Raw genomic sequence first — 21,065 nt, forward strand, 5'->3', positions numbered from 1 at the left:
CGGTCGGTAGAACCTGGATGCGAAGTCTGGGCATTTCTTGTTTACTTCGTCTGCGAAGAGATCCAGTTGAGGCCGACCCCATTGCGCGAAGATGTATTCTGCGACTTCGCCGTTGAGGACCCAATCGTGAGCGTCCTCTAGGTGTCTGCTCAGAAAATCTGCTTCCACGTTCTGCTGACCTGGCAGGTGCACCGCTGTAATTGACATTCCTCTGGCCAGGAGCCAATGCCATATCGCTTGGGACTCTCGCGATAGGGGTAGGGATCTCGTTCCCCCTTGTTTGTTCAAGTAATACATCGTGGTTGTATTGTCCGTCTGTATTAAGAGCGTTTTCCCCTGAATTAGTGGTATGAAAGACTTGAGAGCCAGATGGACCGCTCTGAGTTCCAGCAGATTGATGTGGTACTGCTTTTCCTTGTCTGACCACAGACCCTGCGCTTGAAAAGGACCCAGATGAGCCCCCCATCCCTGAAGAGACGCATCCGTTACTAGGGTGTCGGATGGAAACACCTGGTGAAACGGAGCACCCACTGACAGGTGAGGTCTGTGCATCCACCATCTCAATGACTGAAGTGCTACCGCTGGTAACTGCACCGTGTCCTCCCAGCGGCCCGTCCTTTGGCTCCAGTTGGTCTCCAATGCCTCTTGGAGGGGTCTCATGTGGAGTCTGGCATTTGGGACAATAAAAATGCATGATGCCATGGAGCCCAGCAGCGATGTCACCTGACGTGCCGTAGGTGCGTTGGCTCTCAACAGGTCCTGACACTTCCTGCCTATTGAAGATAGTCATTCCTCCGAAGGATACACTTTTTGGAGTTCTGTGTTTATGATAGCTCCCAGGTAGTGAAGATTCTGTGTTGGAATCAAGGTTGACTTTTGGTAATTGACCTGAAGACCTAGAGCTTCGCAAACTCCGAGTACAATGTCCCGATGGCTTCTTGCCTGCTCCAGAGAAGAAGCCTTCAGTAGCCAGTCGTCTAGGTATGGATATATGTATATCCTTTGTTTTCGAAGATGCGCCGCCACCACTGCCATACATTACGAGAAAACTCTTTGGGCAGATTTCAGGCCAAAGGGTAGAACTCTGAACTGGTAATGCTGTAACGCTACTCGGAAGCGCAGGAATTTTCGATGTTTGGGAGCTATTGGGATGTGAAAGTACGCATCCTGCAGGTCGATGGAGCACATCCAGTCTCCCTGATGTAGTTGAGGGAAAATCTGGTGAAGCGCTAGCATCCTGAACTTCTGTTTCCTTATGTATTTGTTCAGCAGCCGTAGGTCCAGAATTGGCCTGAAAACGCCCTCTCGACCCTTATTCGCCACCAGAAAGTAACGGGAGTAGACCACCTGTCCTCTGCGTGCAGGTGGAACCTTTTCTATGGCATTCTTTTTTAGGAGGGCGAGAGCCTCCTTGCGTAGCAAGCTGAGATGAGATGGATTGTCTTTGGTTGGTGGCAAGTGTGGTGGAGGCTGTTTGAAAAGAAGAGAATAGCCATGTTCGACAATATTGAGCACCCATTTGTCTCTTGTGATAGAGTGCCACTCGTGAAGATAAGCTGTAATACTTCCCCCCACCGGAGTGGTGTACAGTGTCGAGGGAAGCGAGATTTCATTGCTTGGTGGGTGCTTTCGGAGTGGACTGTTGAGGTCTACTTGACCCTCGCTCCCTTGTGTTTCTCCGTTGAAAAAGCGGGCGTCCCTGTCGTTGCTGTGACCTTTGAGACCAATGAGGGGTTTGAACCCTCTGCTGGAAAGGGCGCCCGTCATACGGCCTGTACCTCCGCCTGAAATCTTTCTTTCTTTCCAGGCCCACTGCCCTCATGGTATCCACCTCGGTCTTCATGCGGGCCATTTCTTCGTCTGCATGGGCACCGAATAGAGAGTTCCCGGCGAATGGGAGATTCAGGATGCGTTGTTGTGCTTCCTGTTTCAAACCAGTGAGTTCCAGCCAGGAAGATCTCCTTGCACAGATTCCATGTGCGTACCCATGAGCAGCTAAATCCGCCCCATCTGCTGCCGCGCTGATAACCTGGTTGGATACCAGGCATCCTTCTTGCAGTATCTCCTGGAAATCTTGTCTGTCCTCTCTGGGCAATTTTTCTGTGAATCTACTGAGAGAGTCCCACAGAGAACGATCATACCTGCCCAGGAGCGCAGAAGCACTGGAGACTTTCATTGCCGAAGCCGCCGTCCCGCATATCTTTCTCCCCAGAGAGTCTAGATGCCTGCTCTCTTTATCCGGGGGTACCGTGGATGAAGATGCCACCGAGTGGGTCTTTCGGGCGGCAGCTATTATAACCGAGTCCGGTGGCGGATCCTTCCTGAGGAACAAAGGGTCCTGTTCGGGATCCTTGTATTTTTTGAGAATCCTAGCTGGGGCAGATTTAAGCGAGGCTGGGGCCAGAAAAGTGTCCATGGTTGGCTGCAACAAACCAGGCACTAGAGGCAGCAGCTTTTTTGATGCTGATCTCTGTTGTAGAGTCTCAAAGATGACTGATGAGGAGGTAGATGGCTCTGGAACCTCTATGTTGAGTTTCTGCGCTCCTCTTAGCAGCACCTCGTTAAACGTGGTAATGTCATCCACCGGTGAGACTCTAGCAGGTGGTGAATCTGTTAGGGTGGGTGAGTAACGCCCCACAGATGAACCTGATGAAGACCAAGAGGGTGATCTTCTTCTTGAACGAGACCTGGATCTTCGTTGAGAACGAGACCTGCTGCGAGACGCTGTAGCAGAGCGCCTAGGCCTCGCGGCCGGTTGGCGAGGAGCAGAACGAGCCCGTCCTGCCCTGGCTGTCGGTGATGGCGTTCTTGGCAGGGAGGCAGTAGGTGAATACATTCGCGAATATTGCGAATCTGGGGAGGCCGCTGGTCTGTTAAGGCTCTCCAGCCATCTCGGAGATAGATTGATGGGCGAGACATGCCCAGATGATGCCGCTCGTGACCGAGAAGAGTCGCTCGGTATGGAGACCACTGGAGATGGCGCGGCCTTGTCTGGCGTGGGGCGATGTTCTGCTCCCTGTGGGACAGGTAAAACCTGTGTCGACGTCGATGGCTGTGTCGACGTCGAAGGGCGCCCAGCCGGTTGCTCTTGTCTCAACGTTGAGTGCCTCGACGTTGAGTGCCTCGACGCAGAGTGCCTCGACGCAGAGTGCCTTGACATCGAACGGCGATCCTTGGACCTCGACCTGCTCGCCGTCGTGTGCCTCGACGTGGAACGGTGGGAGGTCGACGGCGGATGTCTCTCATGCCGTCGTGGTGATTTCGACGTCGTGTGTCCTGACGTCGGGGGGCGCACAGCCTTTGGCGGCGACCGGGCACGCCGGCGATGGCTCGACGTCGATCGGCGGGCTGCCGTCGACGGAGACCTGCCCCTGCGATGATGTTCCCTCGACGCCGTTTCCTTCGACGTCGGGTGTGTCGCCGTCGACCTATGCCGGTGAGACGGTGGTAGCGACGACGTCGACGGGGAACAAACAGGTACTTTCCTACCTGCTGACGTCGACCGAGCCATTCTCTCCTGAGAATGGCCTGCTGGTTGTCTGGGAAGTGAGGAGGACGATGTTCTTTGCCTCTCCTGAAGCCCATGTAGCCGGATCTTCTCTCTGTCTTTCAGAGTCCTCTTAGACATATTCTTGCAGTACTTACAAGTGTCAGGGCAGTGACTCTGAGGCAGGCACACTATACACAGAGAGTGGGGATCTGACTGGGCCTTCTTCTTCCCACAAGCAGGGCATTTGACAAAAAGTGAAGGCATTTTTCTGTCAGGAAAAAACTGCCTAGCTCAGACAAAGATGTGAAAAAACGCTTTTTTAAAGAATTTTTCTGAGAAAAACTCAGAAAAACTGAGAGCTCAATGCTCCAGGATCCTCTCAGAAGAAGCCGGAAAAAAGAACTGACCTAACTGTGAACCAACTGTCACCTTTCCTTCACCCCTGAGGCATGGTGGGATACTGGAGGTGCTCAGGGTCTTAAAGGCACGGTGCCAAAGTTTTTATGGTTCTCCTGTGTTAACCTGCATGCAGCCTATTGGCTAAGAATGCTCCATTGTTTTTCAATGCAGTTTTTTCTCTTTTTCTCTAGAGTTTACTGCTGCTTGCTTCCCTAAGCCCAGTTTTGGGGGCTTGCGTAGATATTTATTCTCTATGGTAGTTTTATAATATAAAAAAATAATAAAAAAAAAAAACTTCATAGAAATAAAGCATTTTAGCCTGTTTTAACATTATAGCCTGCATTGCTGTTTTACACATGTATAATATGTGTGTATTTTATATATGCTCCGGGGTCCTCGCACAAGGGCGGGAATATTCAATGTTTATGACTATTGATGAGGATCCCCTGGAAGAGAACGCACTGATACTGAGGTGATTTTATCCCTGCGGGGGAGGGAATCCTGCAGTCTACACCCCAACTGGTGAAAGTTGTATGTAGTGAGCTGGGGAATGGTGGTGGTGGTGGTGGTGGAAAGGGGGGGGTGGAATGTGAGCCTCCCATACAAGTTAATCTTCTCCCGAATCAAAGTCTCTGAAGGTTTCGGTATAGGGATCTTGGCCAAAATCTTCCCTGTCGTGGTTTGAGCAAACAAGCGCTGAGGCCTCCCATCGAGCTGCTCTTTGAGTCTTTGCAGGATTGGCTGCGTTCAAATCCTCACAGTCGCTCCAAATCCTTGATGGTGTCTTCTCTTTTCTCTGCGCTGAAGGGGTCTTGTTTGCTGAAGAAGTCAGGGGTATTAGAGGTGGAATGGAACTGCATCTTGCTGTGTCCAAATCCTCTCCCTTCAGTACTGTAGGGTTTTCTTCAAGTGGGAGGCAAAGCAAGATTCAATAAGAAGTCATTGCAGTCTGGGGAGAGGTAGAGGTGACAAACCCCCTGATGGTCTAAACATGGGTAATTCGCATAGCACTAGAGGTAGTCCTGGAAAGGTGTCTGTTCCATCAGCTTTTAAAGCTCCAAATCCTCTGGTGTTGAATACTGGTGAAGAGGGCATGTGCCTGAGAAAGATGCGGGAACCCTAGAGTTCGGGGACCCTATGGCTGGATGTCGGCCTCTAGAAGGTGTCAACTGGAAGAAAAACTGTTGACAAGTAGTTTTTTCAGGTGGCAGGCGTCAGAACTTTCATCTTGTGATCCCAAACAAAACACTAAAGAGATGTCACATCTCGGAACCCAATCCGTACAAGTACGAAGTCAATGGCAGAAAAAACCCATCTAACATGTAGTTGGTGCCCAGGCGCGTTACCCACTATGGAAGCATTCACAGTACACCCTGTGACTCGAAATATTACTCAGATAAAAATAACTTGCAAACATCTGAGCCCAACAACAGATGGCAGGTGTAGGCAGAGCATGTCCATCTACAGCCACATTTGCTACGAATGGAAACATATTCCAGTTTTTGACAATGGGAGTGGACATCATCATTTACGACAAAAAAAGTAATGTGCCATTGTAAATAGGGACCATAATGCTCAGAGTTGACAATCGTTCTGCCCTCGCTTACTAATGGGCAATGAAAAGGCAACCACTGTAGCCCTTAGATTTTTAGTGAAGCACATTCCTTGTTGGCACATGTGTATTTAAATAATGATGCCACACTAGTACTGGTTGTATTCATGGTCTTGCCACTAGATTTCAATAATGTTCAAGAGTAACATCCCAAAAAGTGTCCTGCTGAGGAAATAGGGTAGGTGCAACTAATGATGCAGTCATGTGAACTGGCATCAACTTTTCACCAAATCTCTGTAGGAAGCACGCTCTAACAAAAGCCATCCAAGTGAAATTGCAGGCATCATGAGCGCGTACATCTGCATGAAAGTTAAACAGGCAAGGAGTCAGCATCAATTAACAGCCTCGGATTTCAGAATCTTTCAGGATCAAACAGGTTTGCTGCAACATCAGTAAGTGAATGGCATCACCCCCTCAAGTGGAGCAGCAACTGAAAGATCTGCATTATTTGCATAAACTGAAGACTGCCTGTGAGGGACACTGCCCTTTTGTCTCCAGGCTCTAGGATGATGTTTTTCTCAATTAGTGTTTTTTAATTTGTTCAATTTCTGCAGCTCTGACCTGCTTAAAAAATAATTAATTTTGGCAGCATTCTCCCTGAATGAAAGCCATCTGTGGCATGGTGTCATTCAAAACTGATTTTAATACTTACGCAGGGTGAGGAAATTATGTAAAGCGATTGAGTAAGGGTCTGTATGTGGCACAACAACTTGCACAGACCACTGTATAATTTATAAGCAAAAAACCCCAGTGAGTAACCTGAAGATAGTAAAAAACAGAGAGCACGATTTCAGACCATTATGATTAAAAAATAATATCTATGTTCAATACACATTCATGCGAGAAAAAGATACGTCTCTAAAGTATTAGATGCCTACTGTGTCAAACACAGTTGCATTACAACAACCCAGAGACTTAAAACGCTGGTGGACACCATAGTATGTATGTACAAAGTCCATAATCAGGCTCTTTTCTGCTACAAGAGAAAGAGAAAATGGTTGACATGGACATCTGCTACATTAGAAAAGACCACAATCCTGATATAGCCCACTGGACTCCAATAGGAAACAGGATTAACGTCCTTCTGAGATACATGGATTGAGCAGTACTGAGGGGAGGACTTTATTGAGAAAAGAGTTTGGGCACCACATCTGACTGACTCTTCAGAAAGCTCACATCCAGCATCCTCTGCAGGCATGGCACTAAAGGAAGAATTAGAACTCTCTGCACAAAAGATCATGTGTAAGAAAGATACAAAACAACAAAGACCATTTGTGTGCGATACCTGCATCTTTTACAAACATAGAGACAAAATGGTAATAAACGAGGCATCACACACAAAAGGCTCATAGTGATGTTTTCACGGCTTGATTCCTCCCACCAACTCCCACAGTAATGTTGAAAAGTGGGCGACTCTGAGGGCGTCAGGGCTGCCGCAATTATACGTACACAGGACAAGTAAAACCTGAAGGTTCTCTCTCGCTACCCCTCTCAACAAGAGGGAAGATGCCTGCTGAAGCAAAGCCAGTAATCTATTTTATGTCCTAACTAAGGTCTACTCCAGCTTGGCCTCTCATGCAAATTCCAGGCCCACTAGTTCTATTTTAAATAAGAGAGATTATGGAAAAACCCTTCTTTCTTTGGGCCTGTGTTGGCCATGGCCTAAGGTGAGCCAGAACTTGATTTGCTTGATAGTGCTTTGACCATTTCAATATTCAACCATCTATAACAAAGTATACTTGTAGGAAATTGCCTTCTTTCTTGGCATGGTTACCCCCATTTTCTGCCTGTTATCAGTGTGTTTTACTGGGTTCACTGGGATCCTGCTAACCAGGACTCCAATGACTATGCTATCTCCCTTCCAAATTGGTAACTGTACCTTTTTCTCCCACCAATTGTCATACCGGTCTCCCCATGTAGGTCCCTAGTATATGGTCCCTACGTACCCAGGGCATTGGGATACCAGGGGAACCCTATGGGCTGCAGCAGTTATTCTGCCACCCATAGGGAGCCCCTGCAAAGGGTTCTGCAGGCCTGCCATTGCAGTCTGCATGAAACGGGTGCATGCACCTGATTACACTAAAGGTCACTGTAAGTCACCCCATGGCAGGCCCTCTCAGCTCAGAGGGAAGGGTGCAGGTAACTGTGTGTGAGCGCACCCCTGCACTAGCAGAGATGCCCCCACAAACTCCAGGCCCTTTTTCCTGGACTTGGGGAGGGCGGGAATGCCATTTTACAAATGTACTGGACATAGGTCACTACCTATGTCCAGCTACATAATGGTAACTCAGAACCTGTTTTGGTATCAAACAAGTTGGAATCATACCCCAATACTGCTGCAAGTATTGGAAGTATGATTCCATGCACTCTGGGGGTTCCTTAGAGGACCCCCGGCATTGCTACCAACAGTCTTACATGGTTTTCCAGGCAGCCCAAACTGCTGCCACCCCTCAGACAGGTTTCTGTCCTCCTGCTGCTTGATCTGATCAAGCCCAGGAAGGCAGAACAAAAGATTTCTTTTGGGAGAGGGAGGTAACACCCTCTCACTTTGGAAATAGGTGTGACTGGCTTGGGAGTGATAGCCTCCCCAAGCTGCTGGTATGCTTTGAAGGGCATATTTGGTGCCCTCCATGCATAAAACAGACTACACCGGTTCAGGGACCCTTTGATCCCTGCTCTGGCACAAAACTGGACAATGGAAAGAGGAGTGACCACTCCCCCATCCATAACCACCACAGGGGTGGTGCTCTGAGCTCCTCCAGAGGGTCCCTGAGTTCTGCCATCTTGTTTCCAAGGTTGGCAGGGAACTCTGGGAGCATCTTAGCGCCCAGCCCAGGCAGGTGATGTCATAGCCCCCTCCTGATAAGGTGCTTACCTGGCAAGGCGACCAATCCCCCCTTCAGGGCTAAGTGGGGTCTCTCTCTCTTGGGTGAGTCCTCAGATTCAGCTTGCAAGATTCCAGCAGGATTCCTCTGCAACCTCCACTTTGACTTCTGGCCACTGAGACCGCAACTGGACCCTCCAGGAACCAACAACACTGTAATCCACGAAGAAGACTCTTCTGCAACTTCGTTTGCACAGCTCATGCCAGCTTTGCAACATTTCCCCGGCCGTGAATCCTCAGAAGATAGCAAATCTTCAGCCTGCACAAGAAGAAGAAGGAATCTCCCTTGGAGTTAACGAGTCACACCCCTGCATCCACAGGCACCTGCTGAAACGACGACCGGCTGAGTGGATTTCCTCTCACTCTGAGTGCATGGATCCTGGAGCAGTCCTCTCTGCCAGCTGTCCAACTTTGGTGGAGATAAGCTCTTACCTTCCCACGTAGGAGAGTACCCCATGCACCACATCTCTTGCAGCTGCCTAGGCTTGTTTGCATCTCCTCCAAGGGATCTTCAGGCGACGTGTAGCTCCAGTCCCCAGCAGTCCTTCCTGCGACAAACAGCCCACTGCGTGGTTCTCCTGCGGCCTGGGATCCGTTCCTGTAGTGCTGCGTGGGCTCCTTATGCAACTTCTGTTTTCCCGTCCTGTGGGTGCTGCCTCCGCTTCTGTGGGGCTTCTATGTCGCTGATGTCCCCTATGACTCCCTCTCCTAGGCTGAGTCCCCCTGGGCCTTGCTGGTCCCCGGCATCACCACTTTTCCACTAACAGCAAGTTTGCCTTTGCCAAGGCTTGTTGATGGAATTCCTGCATCAACACCCATCTGCAATCTTCCCTCCAGCATGGGACATCTTCTGCATCCATCAGAAACTCTTTTCCGGCTCCAGGGCTGCAGTGGTGCCCTGTTCTTCTTCACTGTTGACCAACTCCTGCAAGTACAGCTGGGTGGGTAGTAGCTCCTACTCCCCCTGGACTCCACTGTGACTTTTGGACTTGGTCCCCCCTCTCCACAGGTCTTCTTCAGGAATCCACCACTGGGTCCGTGCAGTCTTGTTTGGGTGTCTTTTTGTCTTCTTTTTCCTCCTTTTGGGTGGTTTGGGGAAGTTCTAGTAATTTACTCCTACTTTCCTGGTCGCTGGGGATACTGTGTTACTTACCTCTGAGGTTTTCTAGTACTCCCAGCTGCCCTCTACACATACCACTTACCTAGGTGGGGGTCCTGTGTTCGCATTCCATTTTTCTTAGTATATTGTTTGGACTCCCCTTAGGGCCACTATTGGTTATTCCTATTTGCACTGTTTTCTAACTTTTTCTATGCCTATTACTGTTTACTAGTGTACATATTTAGTGTATTACTTACCTCTTAGTGGAGGGTTGCCCTTCTAGTATTTTGTGGTAATGTTTTCCAAAAATAAAGTACCTTTATGTTTGTACAAGTTATTGTTTTCTTTCATGTGTGTAAGTGATGTGTGACTAAAGTGGTTTTGCATGAGCTTTGCATGTCTCCTAGATAAGCCTTGGCTGCTTATCCACAGCTACCTCTAGAGAGCCCGGCTTCTAGACACTGCCTACACTACACTAAGAGGGGATACCTGGACCTTGTATAAGGTGTAAGTACCATAGGTACCCACCACACACCAGGCCAGCTTCCTACAATACCCCTGATCATATCTTTCTTCCTCTTCTTGGTACTTATCTTGAAGCTGTGAAGGAGTATGCGCCACTCCAAATGACCCCTGTTCATCTGGATTTTCTTCCAAGAGGTGGGCTGGAATCAAGGGTGTTATTTTGCTTGGATATGTGTGCTATAGTGTTAAAAGCTCACTTGTGCTTTAATCCTGATTTTTTCATGTCGTCGACGGTGCCACTGATGAGGTCACCGACGGTGGAGTGACTTTTTTCTTCATAGTCGCCAATGGAGAGGTAAATGATGATGTACCTGTCGTCAGCAAAGACCCAAGTGTCGATGGACGTAGTGCCAACGGTATCATCAATGGCAGCTTGATAGAAATCTTCAACGTCGATGGCCTAGTCGTAGATGATGTTGTCAATGAGCATGTAGATGTAGACACCATTGTAACCGTTGACGTTATCGTAGACTCTGAAGCCACTGTGTAAGTGCTCCTCATCGATGAGGTTGACTATGATGTTCTCGTCGATGGTGGGAGGTTCGCCGATGATGAATCTGTTGACGGAGGTGAGGAAGGTTTTTTGAACAAATTCTGACTTTAGGATGAGGCGTAGCCGGTTGCATAGATGAAGAAAGTATTTCCTGCTAGGGAGAGGTGTGACCACCTCCCCCTTTGTATTAGGTGTCTAAGGGCTGGGGTGGTGTGGCCTCAGAGCGCCAATGACTGCTTTGAAGAGCACATTTGGTGCCCTCCTTGCATTAACCAGTTTTGCACCAGTTCAGGAACCCCCGGTTCCCGCCCTGGTGCGAAACTGCACAAAGGATAGGGGAGTGACCGCCCCTCTGTCCAGCTCCTCCCCTAGGGAGCTGAAGAGAGCTCTGTCAGGTGGCCATTTGATTCTGCAATCTTGAAAACTAGATGGGCAGAGGCCCCTGGGAGCACCTGAATGATTAGGCCAGGTAGATGATGCCCTTGACCCCCTCTGATAGTTTGGTCTCTTCAGAGATTGACCAACCCCCTTTTAGGGCTACTTAAGGGCTCCCCGTGGGTGGGTCCTAAGATTCGTCGAGCAAGACTTTGTAGGAACTCTCTGCAAGATATCTTCTGCTCCTGGCCTATGGAACCGCTGCTGGTCTGCTTTGGAACCAAAACATGTCTGCTTCTGGTGGGTAGGCCCCCAATGCAATATTTTCTCTCTGGATCCTGCAAGAATTCGGCAACATCCAAAGTTGTGCATCCTCCTGGGTCACAAGGACTCTGTTTGCACTTGAAAGCACAACGGAATCTCCCTTGGAGGGAAGGAGTCACTCCCTTACATCAGAAGGCATCTCAAGACAATGTTGACTGGCTGGTGGGGTCTGCTGTTACCTGTACACTGAAAGGATCCGCTTCTCAGGTGGTGGTTCAGTGGCTTCCTCTGTGTCCTGCTTGACATCTGACCATGGGAGAATGTGGTCCCCTGCTACTGCCACTGGACTGAAACCCCTGTGCACTGCGACATTTGCTCTTGCCAAGGCTTGTTGACGCTTCCTCCAGAAGATCTTCAGGCGTTACGAAGTCCCGGCCTCCAGCACTCTGCAACTCAACGATCAGCCCCTGTCCTGCAACGTGGGACTTGTGCTTTGTTGTGCTGCTGTGGCCTCCTTATGCCTCCCTGTATCCATCGCCTGTTGGTCATCTCGTGGGGGCTCCAATGACTTCTATTGGCCTTCCCAAGTGCTGAGGACCAGCTCGGACTCCCCGTCCAGGGTAGAGTCTCCTGGACCTTGCTGGTCCCCAAACTCTGCAAACACATCTTCAGCTCCTGCTTGCATTTGCCAGTGCTTGTGGGTGATCTGGCTGGCCACTGACAATGCAATCTGACTGCAATCCGGCAACTGTTGAGGGACAGCTCATAGGTGACTCCTAGGGTCCTCTGCAGCTCCTGGACCCTAGAGCTGAGCTTCTTCCTCGACTGACTTGCAGGAACTTCACCTCTAGGAGGGTGGGCATTGCCACCTACACCACCTAGGCACCTCCAAGGGTGCTTGACTCTGTCCACTTTCTTTTCAGGACCTCCATATCCGGAATCCATCCCTGAGTTCCACTGCAGATGGACAAGCCGAGGTTTCTACTGACTTCAGAGAGAGTCCCTTCCTCCCCTCTGCATCCGGGTCCACTTGTTTAAGTACTCCTGTCTTCTGGGTAACCTTGGATGGGGGCATTCTCCACTCATCCTCTTCTCTGTTGGTTTCCTCGGGGTCCACTGGGAAGGGTCCTGAATCACACAAACTCTAACCACTACTCCCTGTGTTAGACTATGGGACGACTGGGTAGGTAACCACCTTCCACCTGGTTGCTGAGGTCACTTACCTTACCTACCTCTGGTGTTTTCATCTACCCCAGACCCTAGATAACTACAACACGCACCTTGGTTGGGTTCACTATTTTGCATTCCACTTACTTAGTATGTGGTTTAGCCCTCCCATAGGGCTCCATGTATTTTATGCTGTTTCTGCTGGTTATTTTGTGTATAAACCATGTGTAGATATCTCCAAAGGGAGAAATACAAATGCTAGTCTGGTAGTTAGTCCTGTAATAAAGAATCCTTTATTTTTGTAACACTTATACGGCTCTTTCTTGTGAGTTAGTTACTGTCTGACTACTCTGTGGTATTTTAAGTGCTTTACATTCCTCCGGGATAAGCTTTAGCTGCAGGCCTTAGCTACCCCTAGAGAGCGCTTCCTAGCTGGACACTATTCACTATCACTAAGGGTTGCCTTGACTCAGTATAGGGTGCCAAACCATAGGTGTACACCATAAACAGAGCCAGCCTCCTACAATGTCTATTTTGACATTGCTTTTTAAAAGGTACTGGGGACTCCCATCTTGACGACGGAAAATGATTCAAGCATGTGAATCTATCAATGTTTCAATAATAGAGTAATCAGGTTTTAGTAAGAAAACAGACAGTTCCACAGTCTAATTCAAATGGAAAGGAGTGACTATCTTAAGTAAGAATTTGGGATGAAGGATTACACCCTGCCCTTATGTTTTTGAATGAATCGCTGCCGAAGAATCTTTAACTCCCTAATATGCATTAAGGAACAAACAACTACAAGAAGAGCCAAATTCCATTAAAGGAACTAGAAAGGTTCAAAATATGGTCCTGTCAACCTGGTAAGAACAGCAATCAAGTTCCAAGAGGGTGCAAGAGGTGGTCTGGATGGTATGACCCTTTTAAATCTCACCATAAAAGCTCTACCTACAGGAATCCTATAAAGAGATGTGTGCTCCACGTTCTGCATGTATGTTGTGTAGTGCAGATGTATGGACGTATAACCAAGTTGTGTCGTATGCTGATGTAAGTGGTAGAAAATATCATGCCCCTTCACATTAAAGAAATCCAAGTGGTTTGCAAGCCTGTAGTGGATAAAATGCTTTCACTTCAGAACGTAGTATGCACATGTAGAAAGTCTACACCTTTCTCGCAATATAACTAACCCCTTCTATGGGAGGTTTAAGGATTCAAATTCTAAGATCGCAGATGCTAAATTGCTAGATTTAGCTGCTTGAGTCTGGGTGCCTGATCATGCCCTGATGTTCAGCGAGACGTTCTGGCCCAATTGGGTGCTTCCTGTGGGGGCAGTTAGACATTTCTAGCTGTCTGTCCCTGGTTGTCGCCAGAGAATGAAGGTCATTGTGACTTCCCACATCTTCCTCACTACATACGGCATGAGTGGAAGAGGTGGAAAAGTATACACAACTGTCCCTGATCAGTTCTTCCATACTGCATCGCCCATGGACTGGGTACCTGGGGCAATATTTGGAAACTCTGCATTTTCTTGAGTGGCAAAGAGGTCAATTGCTGGGCTCTCCCATTTGTGAAAACATGCTTGTAGGACTTGAGGGAGAATTTGCCATTTGAGGACTTATTGATGTGTCCTGCTTTGCAAGTCGCTAAAGTTGTTGTCAACCCCTCTATATGTTCCATCAGAAGCTACATGTTGTGGCAACTCACCCTGCGTCAAATCTGTTGTGCCAGAGTAATTAAAAAAGGGAATGGGTGCCCCCTTGTTTTTGTATGCAATAAACTGCCGACTTTTTCTGTCTTTAAACGGACTACTTTGCTACCGACAAGTGAATAAAAGGTTTTGAGTGCTAGGTAAATGATTAGTAACTCCATGTAGTTGATGCGCTTGCTCTGCTGAGTATGGGTCCATGTGCTTTCGACAGTTATGTCACCAAGATGTGCACCCCGGCCTATGAGCGATGCACTGGTGCTAATAGTCACTTTCAGAAGAAGGTCCAAGAAATGTCTGCCTAGCAAAACATTGCTGCTCTTCTACCAATGTAAAGCGCACAGAGTGCTAGCCTTTTTTCAACACCGGATCTTTCAAATGACTCTCCGTTTGTGACCATTGGCTGAAGAGGCACGGCTGCATGTGTAATGTCGCATACCGTGCAGTTCCTGTGCATGAGGCCGCCTTTCCCAGCAGTTTCATTACAGTTCTTACTGTTAATGGGTGAGCAGACTGGAAAAGAGGGAGCAGCTGTTGGAATTCTGTCACCCTGTGCTGGTTGGGGTATGCCTTCCCCAGAACAGTGTTTAGGATTGATCCTAAAGATTATGGATCACCAGAGGATGTAGGTGAGATTTCTTTATGTTTACTGTAAACCCTAACCATGTAGAAGACTGAGCACTGTCTCAGTGTGTACTAGACATTGCATCCAACTGCTGCTCTTGATCAGCCAGATGCTGAGATAAGGAAAGATGTGGACACCCACTCTTTGCAGAGAAGCAGCCACAATAGTCAAATACTTGGTGAAGACTCATGGGGCTGTTAAAACCCCAAGGGGCCGAACTGTGAACTTGTAGTGCTGTCCACTTACTATGAACCAGAGGTACCGGAGATGGGCTGGGTGGATGGCTGTTTGAAGTAGGCGTCTTTGAGGTGTGACACCATCATAAAGTCTCCTTGTCGAAGCAAAAGGATGATGTCCTGCAAGGTTGTCATGTGAAAGTGCTCCGACAAGATGAACTTGTTGAGCTGCCTTAGGTCTAAGATGGGCTGTAGAGTTCAGTCCTTCTTGGGAATGAGGAAGTGCATTGAAACCATGCCCTTTCTCTGTTTATGCAGTGGTACCAGCTGTATGGTGCTCTTTTGAAGGAGGGCATCAAATTCCTCCTGAAAAGTGTAAGGTGCTGAGTGTACACCCATTGATGTGGTGGTATGCTGAACGGGGTCATACGAAATTTGAGGCAGTAGCTGAACTACCACAGGCACACAAGTGAAGTAATTTCCATCTAGCAGGAGTGGAAATCCTTTATCCTCCACCTGACAGGTCATATGTGATCAGGAGGGTGGGTGGGCGAGTCAGTGCTTGAAAGTGGAGGCTCTATTTTTAGAAACAGTTCTAAAACTACAATTGTACCCACTGGCATGTCTGTGGTTGGGTGCCTGTTGTGGGGTTTGCTGCTTCTTGTGGGTGTATTTTGCAAAAGATCCCCCTTGAAGTGACTATATCACCAACATGGACTTTTGGATATTAGTATCCTTTTAAATTTTTTTCAATTTCATTAACCTCAGGGACAAAAACATACCCTCAATCAAATGGAATGTTCAGCACGTGTTGTTGAACTTCCAGATTATATTCTGACATTTAAAGCCACGCGGGTCTGCGGAACAAGCCTCCGATGTTAACACTGAGGTAGGCAGTGTCTGTACAATCTAGGGCACAGCACTGATTGGTGTTAGAGATAACTTTCCCACCAAAACTAACTTTTCGCCCCTTTCTCAATAGGTGTCAGGGAGGTGCTGCACAAGTGTCTTTGAATCCTCCAAATGAAACCAGTCTTAACGGGACAGAAATGCCACAGAGTTTGCAATATACCAATGAGTAATAGCACCTACTGTGACCCCTAGCATTAATGGGCTTGCTCTCGTTATCACAGAGTTTGGAGCCCTCCAGAGACCTTTGAGAACACTCTCTTTATAGTCATGTGAACCACGAGAGAGTCTGGGGGACCCAGGCACCTGATGCAACTGGGTCCTCAGGAAACGTTTTCTGCTTATCCTGCATGTGGGGTGTAACCACCCGGACCCTAAGTGGGTCTTTCAATTTGTCAGGGACTGACCTCAGCATTCCCTTAAGCATAGGTAAGAACTGTACACTACATACAGTCTCTAAGAGGGTCTCTAACAAAAAATCATCCTCATCTAATGCTACACGCATGGTAATAGTTTGACAGGTTTTTGGTCTATGTTGTGATCCTCACTGGGGGAGTCGGCACTGTGATATTCCCATGGGTCCACCTCACTCCTGGCAACTGTGGGCTTATTATATGGATCTCTTCAATGCATACAAGCTGAATGGATCTGAGAAGGAGTAGTCTGACCCTTCTGGGAACTCTGGTGGAAGTTGGGCTGTGAGGAGGAGGGAGGAAAACAGTGGTGAAACTGCCCAAGATGGTAGAGGAGGTGTTGGTGGGTGTAGCCGTAGTAATGGTGATAAAGATGAAGCAGCTGTTGCCTGCTTTGGTGTGGTAGGCAGAAGTGCAGCCACAGTTACTTGGTCTGTGTTTATTAAGAAGTGGGCGCTGAGGTGCTTACCATTCTAGTTCCTCCTTATAAGTTAGCCTCTTGTTCTTTGTAATGGGAGGGAGCTTGGAGGCAGGCGCAGGCTGCGGAGGCTTTGCCAAAATCCTGCCAGTCTCAGAATGAATAAAGAAATGCTTCTCTCTGATTTGAGCTGCTCTGCCAGTCTCTCAAGGTTTCTGAGATAGGCACGGAGAGAGTTTTCAGCTTCGATGTCAGCTCAGACCTTGCCTGCTGTGTTTTTTTGCTCAAAAGGCAAAGGTTCTGTATCCTTTGGCCAAGAAGGCATTGAAGTAAGGCATGGACGTTGTCTTTGCTCCAAATAATTATCTCAGACTTGACCAGAGTCTGAGGGTAGCAGCGGACGAAGACCTTCTTTTTTAGCAATTTCGAAGCTCAATGTCAGACTTTCTTGGGAGCAGCGCTCTGCCTTGAAGTAGTGTGGTTTCTGAGAGTGTGTTTTTTACCCCAAAGAGGAGAGCAATAGTCAGAGACCTCACTGTTTTCTTTGTACATGGTCTGGCTGACGTTGACTCAGAAGCGTGTACCTCATCTTCCTTTATGGTTTTATAAAATAATGTCTAACAAATGTTGTTTTTTGCCACAATCGCTTAGCCGCAGTAAGGACTTAAGTTGCTGCGAGCAAGCACAGCTAAGCTCAAGCTGTAGTTTAATAAGTCCGAAACAAAAGGCACAAAAACACAATCTAATGGTGGACCATTTGCCCATGCACATGGTGGGCTAAGGGAGGAGGTGGTCCACATCCAATGACTCAAAGCTTCTTCGAAGAAAAACAGCTTGCAATGTCCGAGCCCAGCATCAAATACAGAAATATGCATGTGTATCTACAGTCACGCAAGCTACGGAGCAGAAATTACACAGTTTACATCTGTTTCACCTAGGAGGTGATGGAACAGCAAGAAATAGCTAAAAACTGCTCTTCCACCAAACCATTCTCATCTATTCTCATCATGGTCATTTCTACTCACAGATTCAACACTTAGAGAAAATGTCCAATGATCTGCAGTGAGAGAGTTCAAACCCCACCCACTCGTAAAGAGCATAATCCCTACCTGTGCTGAGAGAGATTGGGTAAATGGTCCACGTTCTCCAGATAGCTAGCCAGCCAAGACATGGTCTTGCTAAGAACCAGGTTGCTCTGACGCTCCTTCAGGGGGCCATCCAAAGAATTGAAGGTCTCCTGCTTGATCCTGTCCGGTGTTGCTTCAATTATCTGCTCAGCGAGTGTGATCATATCTACCTGCAAGGAAAGATGAGAAGTAATGCCAGTCTCCAAGTGAGATTTCAGATCTGTCTAAAGCTACATTAGGAATAAATTACAACAGCACTTACACACATAAAAAACACACAGTGCTACAAAAATAAAGGTACTTTATTATGGTAACACAAATACCAAAATACCATATGGGCAATACCCCAACTGGAGGTAAGTAAACACACTATTATATGTACATTCGAAGTCAGGAATTAGTATAGAATGCAATAGAAAACAGTGAAAGCACTATACAATATTGAAGGTGTAGGGTTGCCAAACCATATACTAATAAAGTGGAATGCGGAAGTCGGGCCCCACCCATGGAAGTGGAATCAGTAGAGGGGGGCTGGAGGAACTAGGAAACCCGCAAGGTAGGTACCAGAGTGCCCCCCAGTGACCATGAGAAAAGAGGTAAGCAACGGGTTCTCCCCAAACCCACCAACATGACTTCAGACAAGGATAATGCAATATCCAGACAAGACTGCAAGAAACCAAAGGTGGATCCTGGAAGAGTACGACCTGGAAAGGAAGGGGACCAAGTCCATTTCACGTTGGAGTGCCCGGTGGTGGCAGGTGCCACTACCCACCCGTCTGTGGATGAAGGACCTGTTCGACGATAGACGAAGACAGTCAGCAAAAAAGTACGGGAGCAGCTGAAGAGTTTCTGGAGTGATGCAGTCGACCTCCCAACACGGAAGGATTGCAGTTGGTCAGTGGTGAAGAAAAACCACCACCAAGTCCTGGCAAAGACAAATGTTGTGGATGAAGAAATGCGGACCTACCGGGGAGCAGCAATGTCCAGGGGGACTTAACCCACGAAGAGGAGTCCTGGGTGATCCTCAGCAGTCCTGGGGGCTGGTGCTACACAGAGGCTGAAGATCCCTAGGAGGAGATGCCAACAAGCCTTGGTAGCTGCAAAAGATGCAGTGCACGGGGGTACTGTCCTGCGTGAAGAGGCAAGGGCATAACGTCTTCCCAAGTTGGACAGCTGGTAGAGCGGACCAGGGGTCTACTCCAGTCCACCACCCGTGATGCAGTATCCACACAGCCAGTCGTCATTGCAGTTGGTGCCTGCAAATTCAGGGGAGTTACTCCTTCACTCCAATGGAGATTCACTCTTGCTTCTTGTGCAGGCTGAAGACTCATCGCCCTCAGAGGATGCATAGCTGGGAAAACGTTGCAGTTGCTGGAAGAAGCCAGAGAAACAATGTTGCAGAATGGAGTCATCACTGTAGCTGCAAACTGTTGCAGAGGAGTCCTGCTAGAGTCTTGCATGTCGAATCTCAGGACCCACCCAAGAAGGAGCCCCTTAATAGGCCTTGAAGGGGGATTGGTCACCTAGCAAGGTGACCGCCTATGAGGAGGGGGCTGTGACATCCCCTTCCTGACCTGGACACTCAGATGCTCCCAGAGGCCTCTGCCCACCTTTGATTCAAGATGGCAGAATAAACTGATCACCTGGAGGAGCTCTGGGCACCACCCCTGGGATGGTGATGGACAGGGGAGTGGTACTCCCTTTTCCATTGTCCTGTTTCGCACTAGAGCAGGGACTGGAGGTCCCTGAACTGGTGCATGCTGGTTTTTGCCAGGGGGGCCCCAAATGTGCCCTTCAAAGCATACCAGGGGCTTGGGGAGGCTATCCCCCCAAGCCATGTAACCCCTATTCCTAAAGGAAGAGGGCGTTGTCTCCCCCTCCCAAAGGAAATCCTTTGTTCTGCCTTCCTGGGTTTGAGCTGATGAAGCAGCAGGGGGCAGAATCCTGTCTGTGGCATGGCAGCAGCGCGGGCTGCCCAGGAAAACCCTGCAAACTGGTAGGAGCAAAGCTGGGGGTCCTCTAAGGAGCCCCAGAGAGCATAGAATCATACCACCAATACTGGCAACAGTATTGGGGTATGATTCCGACATGTTTGATATCAAACATGCCCAGGTTCAGGGTTACCATTATAAAGCTGGACACAGGTAGAGACCTCAGTCCAGTAGACGCGTAAAATGGCTTCCCCGCAATTACGAAGTCCAGGAAAATGGAGCTGGAGTTCAGAGGGGCACCTCTGCTCATGCAGGGGTGCCTTCACACACAGGTATCTGCACCCTGCCCTCTGGGCTAGGAGGGCCTTCCATAAGGGTGACTTATAGTGACCTGAAGTGAAAGGGTGCATGCACCTTTTCATACAGGCTGCAATGGCAGGCCAGCAGACTAATTTTCCATGAGCTTCCATGGGCAGCATAATACATGCTGCAGCCCTTGGGGAACCCCTGGTGCCCCAATGTCCTGGGTATCTGGGTACCATATACTAGGGACTTATATGGGGGCACCAGTATGCCAAATGTAGTGTGTGCGATTTCCCAAATAACCAAATTTAGAGGAACAGAGCACGTGCACTGTGGTCCTGGTTAAAAGGATCCCAGTGAACACAGTAGAAAAAACTCTGACAGAAGGCAAACAGTGAGGGTAACCATGCTAAAAAGAGGCTACTTTCCTACAGTAATGGTTACAAGGAAGACTGTGTATAAAGTGAGAAGTCAAAGAGGACAATTAAAAAGAGGCTCAAAGTGAGCACACATGAGAAAAGTGAGTACCAAGTTCAAATCCCACTGGGGCATTATGAACGGGGTAGGCAGAAATATGTGGGTAAGAACTTTGAGGACTCTCCCTACAATGGGAGATTTAAGCAAGGAGAGTTGATCAGGTAGTCTGAGGAAAGCAGAGATGGCAGACATATAACCTTTAATGGTGTCCAAATCAGGGCCATGCTGGGCAATAGAGAGTACAAACAAAAGAACTTCAGACAGAGGTGCAGAAAGGGGATCAACAGACTTGTTGGTACACCAGACCACAAATGTATTCCAACGAAAGGCGTATACCTTTTTGGTGGAGGGACGCCTAGCTGCCAAAATAACATTACAGACTTCAGGCGGAAGGTCGAAAGCTGTCAACTGCCGCCGCTCAATCTCCATGCAAGGAGGCAGAGAGTGGATAGGTTTGAGTGGAGAACCGTCCTCTCTGCTGCAGCAGAAGATCCTCCTGAAGAGGTAGTCTCAGTGGAGGAGCGATGGCCATGCTCAGAACCTCGGGATAACATACTGTTGGTGCCCAGTCTGAAGCCACAAGAATTACTTGGACCCAGTCGTTCTTGATCTTCTTGAGAACTCTGGGCAGAAGTGGTATTGGGGAAAAGGTATATAGGGCGCCTTGGAAACT

General features: G+C 48.4%; 1 protein-coding gene across 9 annotated transcripts in view; it reads right to left on the bottom strand.

Annotated features, from left to right (window-relative positions):
- Positions 1-21,065, bottom strand: part of LOC138266928 (calmodulin-binding transcription activator 2-like) — an 863,356-nt gene that overhangs the window by 113,928 nt on the left and 728,363 nt on the right. For all 9 annotated transcript variants that reach the window (XM_069215705.1, XM_069215704.1, XM_069215702.1 and 6 more), the window contains one exon: positions 17,664-17,851. In XM_069215705.1, the coding sequence (XP_069071806.1) occupies positions 17,664-17,851 (188 nt within the window). The remainder of the gene's footprint in view (positions 1-17,663; positions 17,852-21,065) is intronic.

This window comes from Pleurodeles waltl, chromosome 12 (assembly GCF_031143425.1).
Source record: "Pleurodeles waltl isolate 20211129_DDA chromosome 12, aPleWal1.hap1.20221129, whole genome shotgun sequence".
NCBI classification, from domain to species: Eukaryota; Metazoa; Chordata; class Amphibia; order Caudata; family Salamandridae; genus Pleurodeles; species Pleurodeles waltl.